This window comes from Sus scrofa, chromosome 3 (assembly GCF_054392235.1).
Source record: "Sus scrofa isolate SSC_HxYL_T2T_F1_AM1 chromosome 3, Sscrofa_HxYL_maternal_Yorkshire_Landrace_v2.0, whole genome shotgun sequence".
NCBI classification, from domain to species: domain Eukaryota; kingdom Metazoa; phylum Chordata; class Mammalia; order Artiodactyla; family Suidae; genus Sus; species Sus scrofa.
Window position 1 is genome coordinate 57,838,756 of NC_139385.1, and position 17,955 is coordinate 57,856,710.

At 50.5% G+C, this 17,955-nt stretch overlaps 1 protein-coding gene across 2 annotated transcripts in view; it reads right to left on the reverse strand.

Moving 5' to 3' along the window:
- Positions 1-17,955, reverse strand: part of KCNIP3 (potassium voltage-gated channel interacting protein 3) — a 93,440-nt gene that overhangs the window by 16,460 nt on the left and 59,025 nt on the right. Inside the window, exon 1 of one of the 2 annotated variants that reach the window (XM_003124836.6) lies at positions 16,256-16,809. The exons of the other annotated variant lie outside the window; for it this stretch is intronic. Within the exon in view, the coding sequence (XP_003124884.2) occupies positions 16,256-16,358 (103 nt within the window). The 5' untranslated portion in view covers positions 16,359-16,809. Of the gene's footprint in view, positions 1-16,255; positions 16,810-17,955 lie in introns of those variants that run through there. 2 annotated transcript variants of the gene reach the window in all.

The following is a 17,955-nucleotide window of genomic DNA, read 5'->3' on the forward strand; positions in this document are numbered from 1 at the left end:
AGGCAATGCTGGATCCTTAACCCACCAAGGGAGGCCAGGGATCGAGCCCACATCCTCATGGATACTAGCCAGGTTTGTTACCACTGAGCCACGATGGGAACTCAAGAAAAGGTTGATTTTTTCTTTTCAACAAATGGTGCTGGAATAATTGGAAATTTCTCTACCAAAAAAAGTGAGGGAGAGAGAGAACTAAGACCTAAAACTTATATCTTATACAAAAATTAATTCAATGGAGCATATACTTAAATGTAAGATATAAAAATTATAAAATTTCTAGAAAAAATAGGAGAAAATCTTTATGGCCTAGATTTAGGCAGAGTTTTTAGACAAGATACTAATAGCATGAGTGGGTTAAGGATCCGGCAATGCTGTGAGCTCTGGTGTAGGTCTCAGACACGGTTCAGATCTGGCTTTGCTGTGGCTGTGATAGAAAACATTAAAAAACTGTACTTTTTAAGAAAAAATTAAAAGTTTTGCTCTGTAAGAGATATTGTTCAATAAAAAGGGAAACTACAGATGTGCAAATTACATACCCAACAAGGGATATCTTGAATTCGCAAACTTCAGCAGTAAGAAAACAAGCAATTCATGGAGTTCCCATTGTGGTACAGTGGAAACGAATCTGACTAGGAACCATGAGGTTGCAGGTTTGGTCCCTGCCCCCCCATCCCCCACCCGCGCGCTCAGTGGATTAAGGATCCGGCATTGTTGTGTCTGTGGTGTAGTTGTAGCTCCAATTCAGCCCCTATCCTCTATATGCCATGAGTGTGGCCCTAAAAAGCAAAAAAAGAAAAAAGTAAACAAGCAATTCAAATTAACAAATGAGTGAAAACCCCGATCAAACACTACACCACAGAGGATAGACAGATACAAAAAAAAGCACATAAAGAGAGGTCTGGATCCTTAATCCACTGAGCGAGGCAAGGAATTGAACCTGCATTCTCCACAGGCACTGTTTTGGGTTCTTGACCTACTGAGCCACAACAGGAACTCCACAAACTGCTTTTCTAAGATTACAGGTGATCTCCATACTGCTAATCCCGTGGTCAGTACTGTCATCTTTTTTTTCCCTTTTTAAGGCCACACATACCGGAGCTGTAGCTGCTGGTCTATTCCAGAGCCACAGCAACGTCAGATCAAAGCTGCATCTGTGACCTACACCACAGTTCACCACAAGGCCAGATCCTTAACCCACTGAGCAAGGCCAAGGATTGAACCTGCGTCCTCATGGATACTAGTCAGATTCATTTCTGCTGAGCCATGATGGGAACTAAGGGGGTAGATTTTAAATGTTCTCACCAACATCACAGGAACCAAAAAATGGTAATTGTGTGAGATGATGGACATATCAACTAACCTTATTGTGGTGATGATTCATAAGCTTACACAATGTTAGTGTCAAAAACATCTCCACACAGCTGGAAAAACAAATAAAAAGAAAATCATATGCCTAGTTCATTTTTGAATATAGATGCAAAATCTTAAAACCAAATGTTAGGTAACTGAATCCAACTGTACCAAAAAAGAAAAAAAAAAAAGTACATTGGGATCAAGAAGGTTTTATCTGTAAGAGTGTAAAGAGAGAAAAATCATATGAAAATCCTGTATAGAAAAGGCATTTGGTAACATCCACATCTATTTATAATTAAATAAAAACTCTTAGCAAACTAGAAGCAAAGGGGAACTTTATTAAGGCAGCTTAGATTTGCAAATCAAATGTTTATTTACAGAAAATATTAGGTTTAATGACAAAGGCTCAGACACATACTCTATAAGGTTTGGGACAAGCCAAGGTTGGCCACAATTACCACTAAATGATGTCTTGCCAATGCTCTAAGGAAATTTAAAAAAAGGGAAAACAACAACAAAAACCAGTGTAAGAGTTGGGAGATATAAGATAAAACTAACTATTTGTAGATGATATGGTCCCTACAGGGACCAAAAGAATCAATATACGTGAGAGTTCAGTAAAGTTGCCAGATGCAAGGTTAATTTATGAGAATCAATAGCAATTTCCTGCACCAGTAATAACCACCTAGAAAATATAATAAAATATAATAAAATATGAACCTCCATATGCCACGGATGCGGCCCTAGAAAAGGCGAAAAAGACCAAAAAAAAAAAGACCAAAAAAAAAGAAAAGAAATCCAGATCCCTTCCATATACCACAGGCAAAAACGGGCTCCAGATGAACTAAAGACTCAAATGTGAAGGGTGAGCTGTAGCGTTAAAGTAAAATGTAAAAGGGTATCTTGCGGGAGTTCCCGTCGTGTGGCTCAGTGGTTACTGAATCCAACTAGGAACCCTGAGGTTGCGGGTTCGATCCCTGGCCTTGCTCAGTGGGTTAAGGATCCGGCGTTGCTGTAAGCTGTGGTGTAGGTCGCAGACACAGCTCAGGTCCTGCTTTGCTGTGGCTCTGACGTAAGCCTTCGGCTACAGCTCCGATTAGACCCCTAGCCTGGGTACCTCCATATGCCACGGGTGCAGCCCTAGAAAAGACCAAAAAAAAAAAAAAAAAAAAAAAGAAAAAGAGTATCTTGCTAACCTAAGGGTGGAAGATTTCTTAAAATGAAAAACCAGAAAGGAAAAAAAAAAAAAATGGATGAATTCCATTACATCAAAATCAAGGATTTCTGTTTGATACTGGGCGCCATGGGCACTTTGGGACACTCAACAGATGGGAGGAAACAGCAGGCAGTATTTACAGCTGATGAAGGAAGAGTGTCCAGAACTAATAATGATCAGAAAAGGAAACCAGAAACATGAATAAATACATGAAAGATGGTTCAACCTCATTAATAACAGGAAAATGCAAATTATGTTGAGAAGGCAACACTTCCTGGACTGACAGGAGACGATGATGATGAAATAAGAAGGCTGAAAATACCAAGTGCTGGAGAGGACATAGATCAATGGTCTTTTTTTATGTTTTTATTATTGTTTTTAATTTATTTTTTTTTTGTCCACACCTGCGGTATGTGGAAGTTCCTGGGCCAGGGATTGAACCTGTGCCACAACAGTGACTCAAGTAGCTACAAGGATAACACCAGATCCATAATCCACTGTATCCCAAGGGAACTCTTCAATGGTCTTTTTTAGGGCCGCACCTGAGGCATATGGAGGTTCCCAGGCTAGGGGTCTAATCGGAGCTGTAGCCACCGGCCTATGCCACAGCAATGCCAGATCCAAGCCACATCTGCGACCTAAGCTCATTACAGCGCCAGATCCATAATCCACTGAATGAGGCCAGGGATCGAACCCGAAACCTCATGGTTCCTAGTCAGATTTGTTTCCACTGCACCACAACAGGAGCTCCCTCAATGGTCATTCTTAAACATGCCACTGAGTGTGCAAACCGGTATGACCACTATGGAAGATCATTTGCATTTTCATACTAATGATGTATACATTTGCATACCACAGGGCTCAGTAATCCTCCCCCAGGTTTACATACCAGAGAAACTCAATGCCAGGGGTCCCTGGAGCACTCCAAGGTAACAAGAGCTTGAATCAACCAAATGTCCACTGACAACAGGTAGAAAAATAGATTTGGGGGCATCCACTGGAAGAAATATCATGCAGCAGTGAAAAAGCAATGAACCATAATTACACACAGCAGTATGAGTCAGTCTTGGAAACAGTGTTGGATGAAAAGACAGTTCTAGGAAACTAGGATTCCATTTATTTTTATTTTTTTTAATTTTTAAATATTTTTAGGTTTCAGGAAAGCATTTTTATTTTTTTCATTATTCAATTTATCTTTTTAACTACTCAATGAATTTTATTACATTTATAGTTGTACAATCATCACAACCAAACTTTATAGCATTTCCAAGATTCCATTTTTTGTAAATGAAATTCAAAACCAAGAATAACCAAATAATATATTTACAGGGAGATATGAAAGATCGTATTACAAATAAGAATAAAAATCCCGGAAGGACAGGTAAAAATCTGCTGTCTCTGCAGGTGAGAGAGAAAAGAGCTCAGAGAGGCAGGCTGGTGATGCTGGTGATGCTCTAGCCCTGGGGGAGGATGGGATCACTGGTAATCATCACATTATTCTTTATAACTCACATATCAAATATATATATATGAAATTAACTGAAATGTTTAAACCTAATTAATGTTAACCACAGCAATATCTTCTCAGTTCTACCACCTAGAGTAATGACAATAAAAACAAAAATAAACAAATGGAACCTAATTAAACTTAAAAGTTTCTGCACAGCAAAGAAAACCCTAAACAAAATGAAAAGACAACCCACAGAATGGGAAAAAATATTTGCCAATGAAACGACTGACAAGGGATTAATCTTCAAAATTTATAAACACCTCCTGCAGCTCAATACCAAAAAACAAACAACCCCATCAAAAAATGGGCAGAATATCTAAACAGACAATTCTTCAAAGAAGACATACACATGGCCAAAAAACACATGAAAAGATGTTCAACATCACTCATTCTTAGAGAAAGGCAAAGCAAAACCACTCTGAGGTACCACCTTACACAGGCCAGCATGGCCATCATCAAAAAGTCTATGAACAATAAATGCTGACGAGGGTGTGGAGAAAAGGGAACCCTATTACACTGTTGGTAGGAATGTAAATTGGCGCAACCACTGTGGAAAACAGTATGGAGATTTCTCAGAAAACTAAAAATAGAATTACCATTTGATCAAGCAATCCCATTTCTGGGCATCTATCCAGAGAAAACCATGACTTGAAAAGACACATGTACTCCAATGTTCACTGTAACACTATACACAATAGCCAAGACAAGGAAACAACCTAAATGCCCAGCGATAGAGGAGTGGATAAAGAAGATGTGGTACATATACACAATAGAATATTACTTAGCCATTAAAAGGAATGAAATAGGAGTTCCCGTTGTGGCTCAGTGGTTAACGAACCCGACTAGGAACCATGAGGCTGTGGGTTCGAACCCTGGCCTTGCTCAGTGGGTTAAGGACCCGGCATTGCTCTGAGCTGTGGTGTAGGTTGCAGATGTGGCTCGAATCCCGCGTTGCTGTGGCTGTGGCATAGGCCGGCAGCAACAGCTCTGATTAGACCTCTAGCCTGGGAATCTCCATATGCCACAGGAGCGGCCCAAGAAATGGCAAAAAGACCAAAAAATAAATAAATAAATAAACAAACAAATAAATAAATAAATAATGGTATTTGCAGCAACACGAATGGACCTAGAAATTATCATGCTAAGTGAAATTACTCAGACAGTGAGACACCAGTGTTATATGCTATCACTTACATGTGGAATCTAAAAAAGAATACAATGAACTTCTTTGCAGAACAGAAACTGATTCACAGACTTTGAAAAACATGGTTTCCAAAGGAGATAGGTTGGGGGTGGGGGGTGGGCTGGGGGTTTGGGAAGGAAATGTCATAAATTTGGGTTGTGATGATCATTGCACAACTATAAATGTAATAAAATTCATTAAATTAAAAAAAAGAAAAAACATTGGAAATGTACCGAAATGCTAGCAATAGTTATGTCCTATAGAGGGGTTGGGGTCTAGGTAATTTCTTATAGTAATTTCAAGAAATAAACACACTAAGTATAAACACCCAAATTAATGGCTGAGAATTTTGAAATAATAAAGCAAAACTTTAATTTTGGTTTTTAAAAAAATAATAAATGCAATTAATGTTTAATAGTAATCCAAACACCTGTGGTCTGCATGAAACATCAGACACTTGGAAAATAAGTAAAGGACAGCAAGAGAAAAGGTTAAAGGATACATACTGGAAATTTATAGATAAGGAAACAAAAAGCTAATAAGCACACATACAGGTGTTCAAAATTCTGAGTTTGAAAAATGCATGTCAGGACAATGAAGAAAAAAAAATTTACCCCCATTGAACCTTCAAAATCTGAACGTTCCTCCCAGAGTCAAGCCCAGGATGTGGCTAACTTCTCCCGGAGCCCTAGACTCCCCTGCCTACTTGCCACCTGCACCTGGAGATCCAGGAGGTTCTCAAATGGCACAAAACCATACTGTGCTTCTGATCCCCCTCCCCCACCCCAGCTCCCCCTGCTCCATCCCCAGCCTCCCTCAGCTCAGCTACAGCAGCTCCCATCCCGTGGGTGTTCAGGCCCAAACCCTGGGCACGAACCTTCCTGCCAACACACAGTCCCCAAGCAAACCCTACTTTCAACCCGAATCTGCCTCTGAGCGCTCCTCCCACCTCCACTGCCCCTACCCAGGGCCACGAGTCCATCCTCCCTCCTGGCTTGTCTCTCTGCTTCTGCCCTGGATCCCATGGGTTGGTCTAGCCTTCAATAGTGCTGGAGGAGGCTGCTGAAAACATATCCTCACGTTCTCTTCTGCTAACAAGCTCCCCAAGCTCTGGGTGTAAACGACAAAGGAAGTGCCAATAAATGTGCTCCCCAGCCTGCAGCTCTGACCTCATCTCCCAGGTCCCTCTGCGTGCAGCCCCCCTTCGGCCATGCTGGCACCTCAAAACCACCAGCACCCTCCCTCACTGTTCTCTCTGGGTCCCGATGCTCTTCCCTCAGAACCCACACGTCTTCAAGTCTCTGCTCAATCGTAACTATTCAAAGGCGCCGCCCCCACCATTACTATCTATCCATGTCTCTGTTTTTTCTTTTTTTCTTTTTGCATTTTGGGGCCACACCCGCAGCATAAGGAGGTTCCTAGGCCAGGAGTCAAATTGGAGCTGCAGCTGCCAGCCTACACCACAGCCACAGCAACACGGGATCTGAGCTGTGTCTGTGACCTTCACCCCAGTTCATGGCAACACCAGATCCTTAACCCACTGAGTGAGCGCAGGGATCGAACCCGCATTGTCGTGGATGCTAGTTGGGTTTGCAACCTGCTAGGCCACAACAGGAACTCCCTGTTTTCACTTCTTCATCTGGCTGTGATCCTGGCAGATGCACATTTCTCTGTTTACCGGTGCTATGGACTGACTTGTGTCCCCCTCTTCCCCGAGTCACATGTTTAAGCCCTAACCCCCAATGCAGTAACATCTTTAGGAGATAATTCAGGTTAAATGAGGTCATTAAGGTGGAGTCCTAATCCAACAGGATCAGTGACCATGTAAATAGAGGAAGAGAGACTTCCCCTCCAACAGGCATGCACCGAGGAAAGGCCACATAAGGACACAGCCAGAAGATGGCCATCTGCACCCCAAGAAGAGAGGCTTCACCAGAAATCAGCCCTGCTGGCACCTTCATCAAGAACTTCTGGCCTCCGGAATTATGAGGAAACAAAATTTCTGTGGTGTAAGTTCCTGAGTCTGGGCTATTTGCTTACGGGGGCCTGAGTAGAACAAGACAACTGGTGTATGGTCAGTCCCTCCCCCTGCTGTGGGGACCTCAGCAGACCTCTGTCTGCTCCCTGCTGCACCCACCCCTGAAACAGCACCTGCGTGAGGGGGGGGGGGCCTGTTCCACATGTCAGGTGGGTGGATGCTCCACAGCGCTGTTTCCTTGAGGAGAGCGCAGGGGTGTTCATGGATTATTGCCTCGGGAGTTAATTTTAATGTCACAGGCCGGAGCAATCTCCTGCAGATTGGCCCCAGGGCCCCAACACTCCCTGCGGCTTATACCTGATGGGCACGGAACGGTGGGGAATCAGAGAGGGAGGTGATGTTCCATGACTCAGGGGAGATGACAATAGGATCAGAGCGCACCCTGGGCAGAGGGTTGAAGGTAAGCCAAGGGATATGTGGGCACAGGAGCCACTGAAGGGCCAAAGTAGGGGAAGGGCTTGTCTGATCTCCATTCCAGAACGGCCACTTTGGCCTCGAGTGTCAAGTGAAGTGACACAGAGAGGAGAGACTGGCAGGAAGAGGAAGCCATGGAGTTCCCATTGCGGCCCCAAGGTAAGGAACCCGACTAGTATCCATGAAGACATGGGTTCAACCATAAGTTGCAATTCAGGTCACAGATGGGGCTCGGATCTAGCGTTGCTGTGGCTGTGGTGTAGCCCAGCAGCTGCAGCTCTGATTCAACCACAGCCTGGGCACTTCCATATGCTTCGGGTTCGGCCCTAATAAAAAAGGGCGGGGAGGGGGGAGAGCCACTGTCCGTAGCTACCAAGCATACCAGGGCATGGTGGGCAGAGCCCAGGACGACCCTGTGTTTCTGACCTGGAAAACCAAGTGACTGCTGGTGCCATCCACAAAGACTGGGTGTTAATTACCCAGAACTGGAAGATAAGGCAGGAGGATGGCTGAGGGCTTTCCAACATCACGCTAGACATTGGCTTTAGGAAATTCTGTTTGACTTATTATTGTCTATCCATCAGAACCCAGGTGCTGTGAAGCCAGATGTGAACTAGACTGACAGGTTGCAAATGACTTGTGTCCACTAGGGATTCGAGTTATTTCCATCCTTAAAAAATATATCCTATAAAGTTAGTGGCTATTAACTGCCCCATTGGACATCCACCAGTTGTTTTGGTTTTTTGGTTTTTTTGGCTGCCCTGCAGCATGCGAAAATTCCAAGGCAAGGGATCGAACCTGAGTCACAGCAGCAACCTGAGCCACAGCAGAGACAACGCCGGATGCTTAACCCACTGAGCCACCAGGGAACTCCAATATTCACCAGTTTTGAGTCCTATGTTGCATCAGTTTCTGAAACAGCTTTGCTCTCCTGTTCCCTAAACAAATGAGAGTCAGATTTTTCACTTTGACACTTGCGCTTAGGCAGGCAGGACAAAAGAGGCAAGGAAATCTCTCCTTTTTCCTGGCTTAGGAAACTGTTCTCGGAGTTCTGGTCATAGCTCAGTGGTTAACGAATCCGACTAGGAACCATGAGGTTGCGGGTTCGATCCCTGGCCTTGCTCAGTGGGTTAGGGATCTGGCATTGCCGTGAGCTGTGGTGTAGGTTACAGACGTGGCTTGGATCCCGCATTGCTGTGGCTCTGGTGTAGGCTGGCAGCTACAGCTCCGATTAGACCCCTAGCCTGGGAACCTCCATATGCCGCAGGAGCAGCCCTAGAAATGGCAAAAAGACAAAAAAAAAAAAAAGGAAACTGTTCTCTACATCCACCCGAGTCCCTGGCTCTGTGGGCCCCTCCCCACCCTGAGTAGCTGGCTGCTCCTTCCTCAAGGCGCCTGATCTCCACCCACGGTTCTCACCCTGAACCATGTGGGGCTGTCTAAAGAGCAGGTTGCCTGGCCCTTTCCTGATGCCCACAGCATCAGGCCCTATGCTGGGGCCCCCACCTGCTCCCAGGGGCCCTGGAGTCTCTCCTGGCTCTTCCACAGGAGAAATCCACAGGATCTCCCCTCTGGTATGTTTCAGTGGAGACACAGCTGGATCTTTCAGGAGCTGCCCGAGACATCACACACACCTCTGCAATCACAGTTGCGCTGGTGACAAATGGACCTAAACAGCCACCTGCATGGGTTTCCGCTGAGGAGCCTTGTTCACAAAACTGTGAAGTCATCCTCCCTCTGCCATCTCCCTGTATCAGCCCTCCCCACCCCTTCCCTCCCCAGCAAGTATCCATTGATGGCCAGGGGGTCGGCAATACAGATTTAACCTCTCTATCACACAAGCACTTTGTCCAAGGGGTGAAAGCACAAGGCTTTAAAAAAAATTGTTTTAAGGCTGAAAGTCCCAAAGTTGTACCATCACCTGACAGCTTACAAACTGGACTTTCTGCCCATGGCGTAAAAATCTCAGTCCCCATCCCTGTGCCCCCCTCCACGCAGCTCCCTCTGCAAAGGACCCACCTGCAGGGGCATGGGAAAGGTGGCTCCATATCTGTAATTCACTGAGCTAAGGGGCACCAGGTATTGAGTGAGGGGTGCGTTTTGCCTGCCTCAGTGCAAGAGCCCGGGGAAGCCGCACCCCCACCCCGGGCTGCCCCAACCAAAGGCTCCCCTAGGGCTGCCAGCCAACATTCAGCTTTGCTCCCTTTGGAAGCAATACTCCAAACTGCTGTCTACACTCTGTGGCTCCAACCCCTCTTTTATTTTCTTTTTAGGGCCGCATATGGAAGTTCCCAAGCTAGGGGTTGAATTGGACCTGCAGCTGCTGGTCTACACCACAGCCACAGCAATGCCAGATCTGAGCCACATCTACAACCTACACCAAAGCTCACAGTAATTCTGAATCCTTAACCCACTGAGCGAGATTGAACCCTCATCCTCACGGATACTAGTCTGGTTCTTAACCCACCAGAGCCACAGCAGGAACTCTTCAACCCCTCTTGAACCCAGCCATTGGTCAGCATGCCCTTGGTGCCAGGCTTGGTAGTGATTGAATGTGACAGTTTAAAAAGCATCTATGCTGTCACCAAGGGGAAAGCCCATAGACTTCCTTACCCCAAGGCTGGGTTTCAGCATGAAGCTTAATTTGATTTACTGATAGGAAGCTCTACAATTCTGTATTTGGGGGGCCTCGGAGTCCTCCATGTGGTCCCCACACCACTGCCCTAATGTCACACCCCTCCTTAGTGAGTACCTCTTGAGGAGGAAGGCTGGGGTGATATTGCATAATCCAAATTTGGCCTCTGGGGAATGGGAGGAAAGTTGGCCCTAATATTGCCCCAGGGACCGGCCTCCAAGAGCTGCAAGAACTCAGCTCCTGAGTTACAGTGGAGGCTGGAATTACCTACAGGTGCCTGTGGCTGACAGTTCACAAGCGCTCAGGGAAGAGGAGGCTGGGTCTCCAGCACACCATGAATGGGCTCCTTATCCTGCCCTGTTGTGGGTGAGGGGTGCTTTTTGGTCTTCCCCAATGCATGATCCTGGTGTGGACACCCCAGGCTTCCCCCAACACCTTTGCAAGGCACCCCCGTAGGTTGCGGGACCCTCTCCTGAGCAGACCTCGCCTCCATCCATCACTCATCTTTGTTCACACCTGCCGGCTCCAGCACCTCTGGAACCCAGCTGGTGGGTCGAATCCCTCACGTACTCTTTGACGGTCAAGTGATGCTTGGCTTTGGAGTTCCCAGAGCAGAGCCACAGGGACCACCAGGGGTTAAAGAGAAGCCCTGGGACTCCCCTCAATCCTAGCAGTGCCCTGAGCACTGTCCGGGTGTGGGCTTCTATGCCAGGCTTCATTTGGGGTCCCCGGCTAAGCTGTTCTGAAACCTCTGTCTAGATGTGCAACGGTCGAGACAGTGACTTAAGGAGGGAGGGAGGGGGGTCTTGTGCCAGCCCCCAAACTGAAGCAACATTAGGCTGGGCTCCAGCCCACCTCCCTGTCCTGCAGAAGCCACTCACGCAGAGCCCACCTCTCTCCTTCCTTTTCCCTGGCCCGGCCTAGTGTGCCTGTGGGCAGCAGCCTCCGGCCAGTTGGGGCCCAAGAGCCCCAACATTACAGAGCAACACACAGTGAAGGGTGTCCACCATTGTGACGAGCCTATCAAGTGCATCCTCCTTTTATTTTTCTTTTTGTCTTTTTAGGGCCACACCTGCTGCATACGGAAGTTCCCAGGCTAGGGGTCGAAACATAGTTGCAGCTGCCAGCCTACACCACAGCCACAGCCACACCGGATCTGAGCTGCATGTGTGACCTATACCACAGCTCACGGCAACGCTGGATCCTTAACACACTGAGTGAGACCAGGGATTGAACCTGCATCCTCATGGATTCTAGTTGGGTTCTTAATGCACTGAGCCACAACAAGAATTCCCATATCCTCCTCTTCCACTAACTTCAAGTCCACAGTTAATGACATGTGATCCTGGGAGGAATCTGGGCTAGGACATTTTTGGTAAGCAATGGCAAGAGCTAACAAACGGCACGTACATGGTGCCCGGCCCTGCTTTACAGGCTTTGCACATATTCGTGCAGCTCTAGGAGGGAGATTCTTCCCACTTTGGATTTGACCCAGCTGCCTGCACTTTGGGCTCCCAACGCTTGCACTGGAGGAGGCTGGATGCACTGCTGTAGCCAAAGTCCCCTTGGCCCTGCATAGTTAGAGACACACTCAGGATGGGTGTGCCAGGGTGCAGAAAGGTCTTGGCTCTGCCACTCCTTGAGCCTCAGTTTCCTCATCTGTAAAGTGGGCCTGCTCTTGAGGACAAACTTATGATACCTATGAAGTACCTAATGCAGAGAGCACTCGCTAGATGTTGGCTACTGTCATCGTCACCAGCATCTCAGATCTGGAGACTCTGCTCAGGGGCTGCAGGAGTCCTGAGGAACTTGCAGTTTACCAAGAGTGGTGGACCCTGCCAGGGAGAAGGGCATGCAGGCTGCTAAGGGCATCACCAGACCCCCGGAAAAGGCAGGAGCCGGTGCTGGGAGGAGGAAGACAGGAGAAGGAGCAGGAGAAGAGGGGGGGCAGACCTGTGGGCTTTCTCCAAGCCAGCAGGTGGCCATGGGCCCACCGGCCCCCCAGGTCACCTTTGCAAGGTCAGGCCCCTGTGGGCAGCTGGGCACAGAGGCAGCTACAGAGGGCTGGGGATGCCTCCCAGAGGGAGGAACGAGGGGTGGGCCAGGCTGTGCACATCTTCCCCCTCACCCACCCTGTTCTCTTCACCCACCTATACTCAGGCCCTCACAATCCAACCTCCCTGCCCCCACCCCAGCCAGAGGGACCTGCCCCTAAGCAATCATCTCCCAGGGATGCCCTAAAGGGAGGGCCAGGATCCCACACTGCTTGTGTTCCTGGTGGGTGGCCTCACACTGCCTGGTATACAATAGGTGCCCAATAAGTGTGGCTGGAAACAGCATATGATTTACACAGACTCAACATCTGTTGTTTGCTGGGCAGCACTGGGCACATTCTGGGGCCACAAGTATATGGACACAAGTCCCTGCCACCCTTGGAGAGCTCACATTGGGTGGGGAAAGGGAGAGAAAATTTCAGGATTGCATCATCTAACACAACCAAAGGAGTTCCTGCTGTGGCACAGTGGATTAAGAATCAGATGGCAGAGTCTCGGGTCACTGCAGAGGTGCAGGTTCCACCCTTGGCCCAGTGCAGTGGGTTAAAAGATCTGGCGTTGCTGCCTTGGTGTAGGTCGCAGCTGCAGCTCGAATTCCATCCCTGGCTCAGGAACTTCCATATACCAAGGGTGCAGCCACTAAAAAAAAAAAAAAAAGAGAGAGAGAGAGAGAGAGAGAGTTCCACTTCTAGTGCACCCTGACAGGCAGGAATCCAGAAGGTCAGGGGAAGATGGTGCCTCTAATCCCATCCCCCACTTTTACATACAAGGAAGAAGAGCCCAGATAGGAAAAGTGACTTTCCCAATTAATGACAGCATGTCAGTGTCCACATCAGAGCTGAAAGGCAGCTCTCCCAGCCCCAGCCAGTGCTCCTTCTAGAACCAGGCTTCTCAACCAGACACTAGGGCCTGCCCATCCTCTGTGGTGAGGGGCTGGCTGTGCCTTGCAGAATGTTTAGCTGCATCCCCAGCCTCTTGCCCCCTGATGCCAGTGGTACACTCCCCATCAACTGTGCCAAACCAGTGCCTCCAGACATGACCAAATGTCCACTGAAGAGCAAAAGTGCCCTCAGCTGAGAGCCACTAGTCTAGAATCTGGGACATCAGAACCAAGATCAGAGAGGCAGCCACCAGAGTCAAGCCTTGGGCCACAGGACAAAAAAGTCCAGTGCCAGGGCTGTGCCAGCCATGCAAACAAGCAGCAAACTTACCAGCCCAGGCTAGGCTCCCATTTTACTAGTGTGATCCCTTAGATTGGAGTCTTGCTTGTAACTTTTTCAAAGTGCTTCAGTTCACCACCCCCCTGTGAGGGGTATAGAGGAAAATATTCTATTACCATCCTCATTCTATAGATGAGGAAATTGAGGCTCCAGAAGGTTTGATGCACCAAAGTCACCCAGTAACCAAGGGGTCAACCCAGGCTGGAACTCCCCCTGAGAGAGTCACCCAGAGACAGAGACCAACAGGGCCAAGAGAGGAAAGCCTTTCAACTTCTGCATATACTTCTAGAAGTCTGCTAGAACCCAAATTCATTAGTTCCTAACACTCCCCAGGGGCACTGTAACTCTGGTCTCTTACCCATGAGAACTACAGAGGCTCAGATAGGACAAGAGGCACATCCGATTGCACACACACGCTTGGAGGGGAGCTGGGCCCAGCCCTCATCCGCCAGTGCCAGTTCCCTCCCAGGCTGGGGCGGAGGGTCCTGGCCTCCTCATAGCCCACAATAGTCCCTTTGATGCTGCCTGGCCAATGGGCCCTTCCAGGCACTTAGTGGGCACCATTCCTCATCCACATGGAACATTTGGGAAACAGATAACTCCCTCCCTCTGATGCAGGCAGGGGAGACCTGCCTGAGGGAGATAATGTTTTCAACCATGAATCAGTTCTGGTCTCAGCTAATTACTGTTAACAGCAAAGGTTCACAAAGTCTGTGCATTTATTCCACACCAAGAACCATCCTAGGGTCCAGTAAAGCCCTACTGACCCAATTAGAAGTCTGCCACAGCTCTGCAGGGCAGGATTATTATTGGCCCCACTTTACAGATAGTCAAACCGAGGCTCAGAAAGGTTAAGGAGTTTTACAGCCAGTATGTGTGGGATGACAGGATCCCAGCTCAGGCTGATTCCAAGGCTCCATGCTCCTCCCACTGCAGCCAGACCCCAGAACTCCAAGGGGCACAAGCGGGCAAACAGACCAGAAAAGACAAACTCATTAGTGCCCAAAGTGAGTTTTTTAGCAAGTTGAATAAAGTATCTATAGTCCTGTGCATCTGATCCACTTTGAAAAGAAATCCCTTCTCCTTAGAAGTGAAGTCACAAAGGTAAACTTCAGACTACCAGACTGGGCTCCCATTAAGAAGGGTTTGTAGTACCAAGTAGAGTGAGCCTGGCTAGTGCTCCTAGGTCCCACGTGGGACAATACGGGGAACATGGCTTCCCAGATACCATGGGCCACTATGCCCACGGCAGGCTCCAGTTAGGGATAGGGTAGGGAGTAGGGGGTGGGCTAGTGGCCGCAGGAGAGATGGGTCCTCAAGGCATGGCTGTGTGGGATGCCCACCCAGCCCCACCTGTATTTCCCACTAAGTCCCCTGTCAAAGATTCCCCCTGCCAGAGGCCGCATCCATCCAGCCAAGTGCAGGTCCAGTTTGGGCAATTTTCTTCCTGAACCAAAATGTACAGTTCAAGGTGGTACCTCTCAGAACCACCTTGAGCAAGACCTTTCTCTCTAGGCCTCCTGAACTCACCTAGAAAAGGTTCGATGCAGCCCAATGGCCTCTGAGGGGCACATGGCCATGGACTTCAGATAAAGAGCCAGCCCTTGGCTCTGAAGGCCAAATGGGGGCCAGGCCTTGCTTTCTGGCCCTCTGCCCCCTCCTGCCCTCAGCAGCCCTTTGTAGAGGATTAGAGTACATCCCCAGGCTGGAGGGGCTGCCTGGCAGTTCAGAGGCAAGGGCTGCTTCTCCCTCCTCCCCTCTCTGGGGCCTCTGGGTTTCAGTCCTAGGAGCTGGAGCCTGGCAAGGTCAGCAGAGTGCTGAGGCAGGCAGGACACATATCCTCCTTTGAGAGGACAGCATGGGCACACAGGTGACAGGAATGGGACAGACGACCCCCTTCCCCATAGTCCAGGGGCACAGGGCTTCAGCAGGTAAGTTACAGCCCTTCACCTGTAACCTGCCCAGAGGTCATGGGGAGGGACCTAAGGATCCCTGTCAGGGGTCACACGCAGGAAGGCAACGTCTGATTTAAGAGATCTGTCCCCTCAGTATTTTATTGGGACAGAAGGAAATGCGGCGCCGAGGGTTTGGTTACTGATCCCCAAGCCTGAGCCTTGGCTGGGGAAAGGGAACTGGATGTGGGCTAGGGGGCGACAGGGATGGCCCCATCACGCGGCAAAGGTTTTATATTACTCGCCGCTGCTGCAGCGGACACCCTGGGCTGAGGGTCCTTCCTGTTACCTTCACCCTGTGCCACCTCCCGTTTGCCGGCGGCCAAACGGGCTGTGCTCACCGGTGGCGGAGGCTCAGACCCAAGGGCCTAGGACTGTCAGGGGTGCCCACTCAAGGTGTAACCCGGCATCTCTCTCACGCCCACCCCAAGTTCCGCGGCCCCATCCCCTCTGGGGCTTCTCACAGCCCCAGCCCTTTCTACTCCCTTAGTTCCAGGCCGGCCCTCCAGAGCCGGGAGGGGGCGGCTGCCGAGGCGAGCAGGGCGGCAGAGCGCAGAGTCCCTGAGGGTCGCTCCTCACCGGACTCGGGTGCCCGCGCCCCGGACTCCAAGTGCTGCTCCCCTACCCCACTGACCGCTGGCCCCCGGTGCAGGGCAGTGGAGGGGCGGGTGGCCAAGCGTTACCTTCCATGGACATGGGTTCCAGGATGCCGAACTGCTTGAGGACGGCGATGAACAGCAGCACCACCACGGCCATGGCGCACAGCTCCATGCCCTGGATGCCCATGGCGGCCCGGGCTGCCTGGGGCCGGGGCGTGCCCCTCGCCCGCGAGCTGCCTCGGAAGGCGCCGGGCCGGTGCAGCCCGCCCGGCCTCTAGGGGAGACCGTGGCTCACATGCCCCCGGCAGGCGGGGCTGCGGGTGTCGGCGGGGCCGGGGCCCCGCAGAGGGCGGCGGCGGCGAGTTGGGGCCGGCTGGGAGGTTGGACGCGGCGCGGCGGTGGAGTCCGAGCGCAACTTTCCGAGTCAGCCCGCAAACTTCGACGCGCGGCGGCAGCGCGGAGCACAGCTCAGGTGGCCGGCCTGGGCCAGAGGTGCCTCCATGCCTGGCGCGGACGCCGCGCCTCTTCCACCCCCTCTCCAGCCCCACGGGCTTGGGGGAGCGGGGGCGCTACGGCGGCGGGGGTCCCGGGCGCTCCCGGCTGCCCCAGCCTCCATCGCCGCTCCCCGCGCGCTCATTGGCCTAGGCGCAGCGACCACCCCGGGAGGAGTCCCCTGCGGCCCCCCCGCACGAACCCGAGAAGGGGCGGAGGGAGGCGGCCCCTCCCCTCACGGTCCTGCCCCCAGACGGAACCTGGCGCAAAGCCACCGCTACCCGGCCAGCCCCTGGGGAGGCCGCGCGGTCCGCGGTTTCACCGAATCTCCCGTGCAGGGTGGGGCCGAGTGGCTGAGGAGGGGGCTGGGGCCAGAGAGGAAGGGAGCCGCAGTGACACTCCCCTTGGGGAATCAGGATCCACTCTCCTGGCTGAGGGCTCCGAGTCTGGCCACCGCAGCTCTCCGCTCCGCAGGACAGCGCAGAGCTGGCCTTTGGAAGATCCAGGAAGCACCCTCGCCCCAGGGTATTTCCCACAACAATCAGAGCCCTTGGCCGGAGATTGATTGGCCGTGGTCTGCCCCCCGTTGAAAAGTTTGTGTCCAAAGTTGGTGTCCAAAGCATGCGCTCGAGGCTTTAGGAAGGAGCTGGGCCTTGGCATTAGAGTCTACGAGCTGAGTTCAAGTCCTAACTTTGCTGCGTGACCTTGGTCGAGTCACAGACTTGCAGCCTCCTCCTCCTCCATAAAGAGGGGCTGGTGCCTGCTTTTCCGGCTGTGGGAAAGAGCTGAGCGGATGCCAAGTGCTACGCTCGGGCAGGGCAAGGGAGTGCTAATTCGTTTGTGGATCGCTTTCTTCCTGCCTGGGGACACCGGGTAGGAAAGGAAAGCCGCGGAAAGGAAGGAGAAAGGAAGGGGAGAAGAGGGGGCGTAGTAGGGCGGAGCCCGGAATCCTCTAAACCCCAGATCACTGGGGGCTTGAGGGCCGGAGTCGTGACTCTCTGCTGCCCCCCAGCGGGCGCTGTGCACCACGATGTCCTCACCACCCCAGGACTAAGGTCTGGAAGCCCGCGCCGTTCTGTTCTCTGTCTTAGTGGAGGGGTAAATCCAGCTCTGCACCACGCTCGTAAGCGTGAGTCCTGTTTGGACCTAGGGTCCGAACAGCAGCAGCTTCCATTTATGGAGCCTCTGCTACCCGTTCTGTCCTTATTCATCAAATACCCAGCGTGTTCTGCGCCCCAGGTGCAGAGGCCCGTGCCGGGAAGGGTAGGAAACCCTAGCGGGCGCGGCTGAAA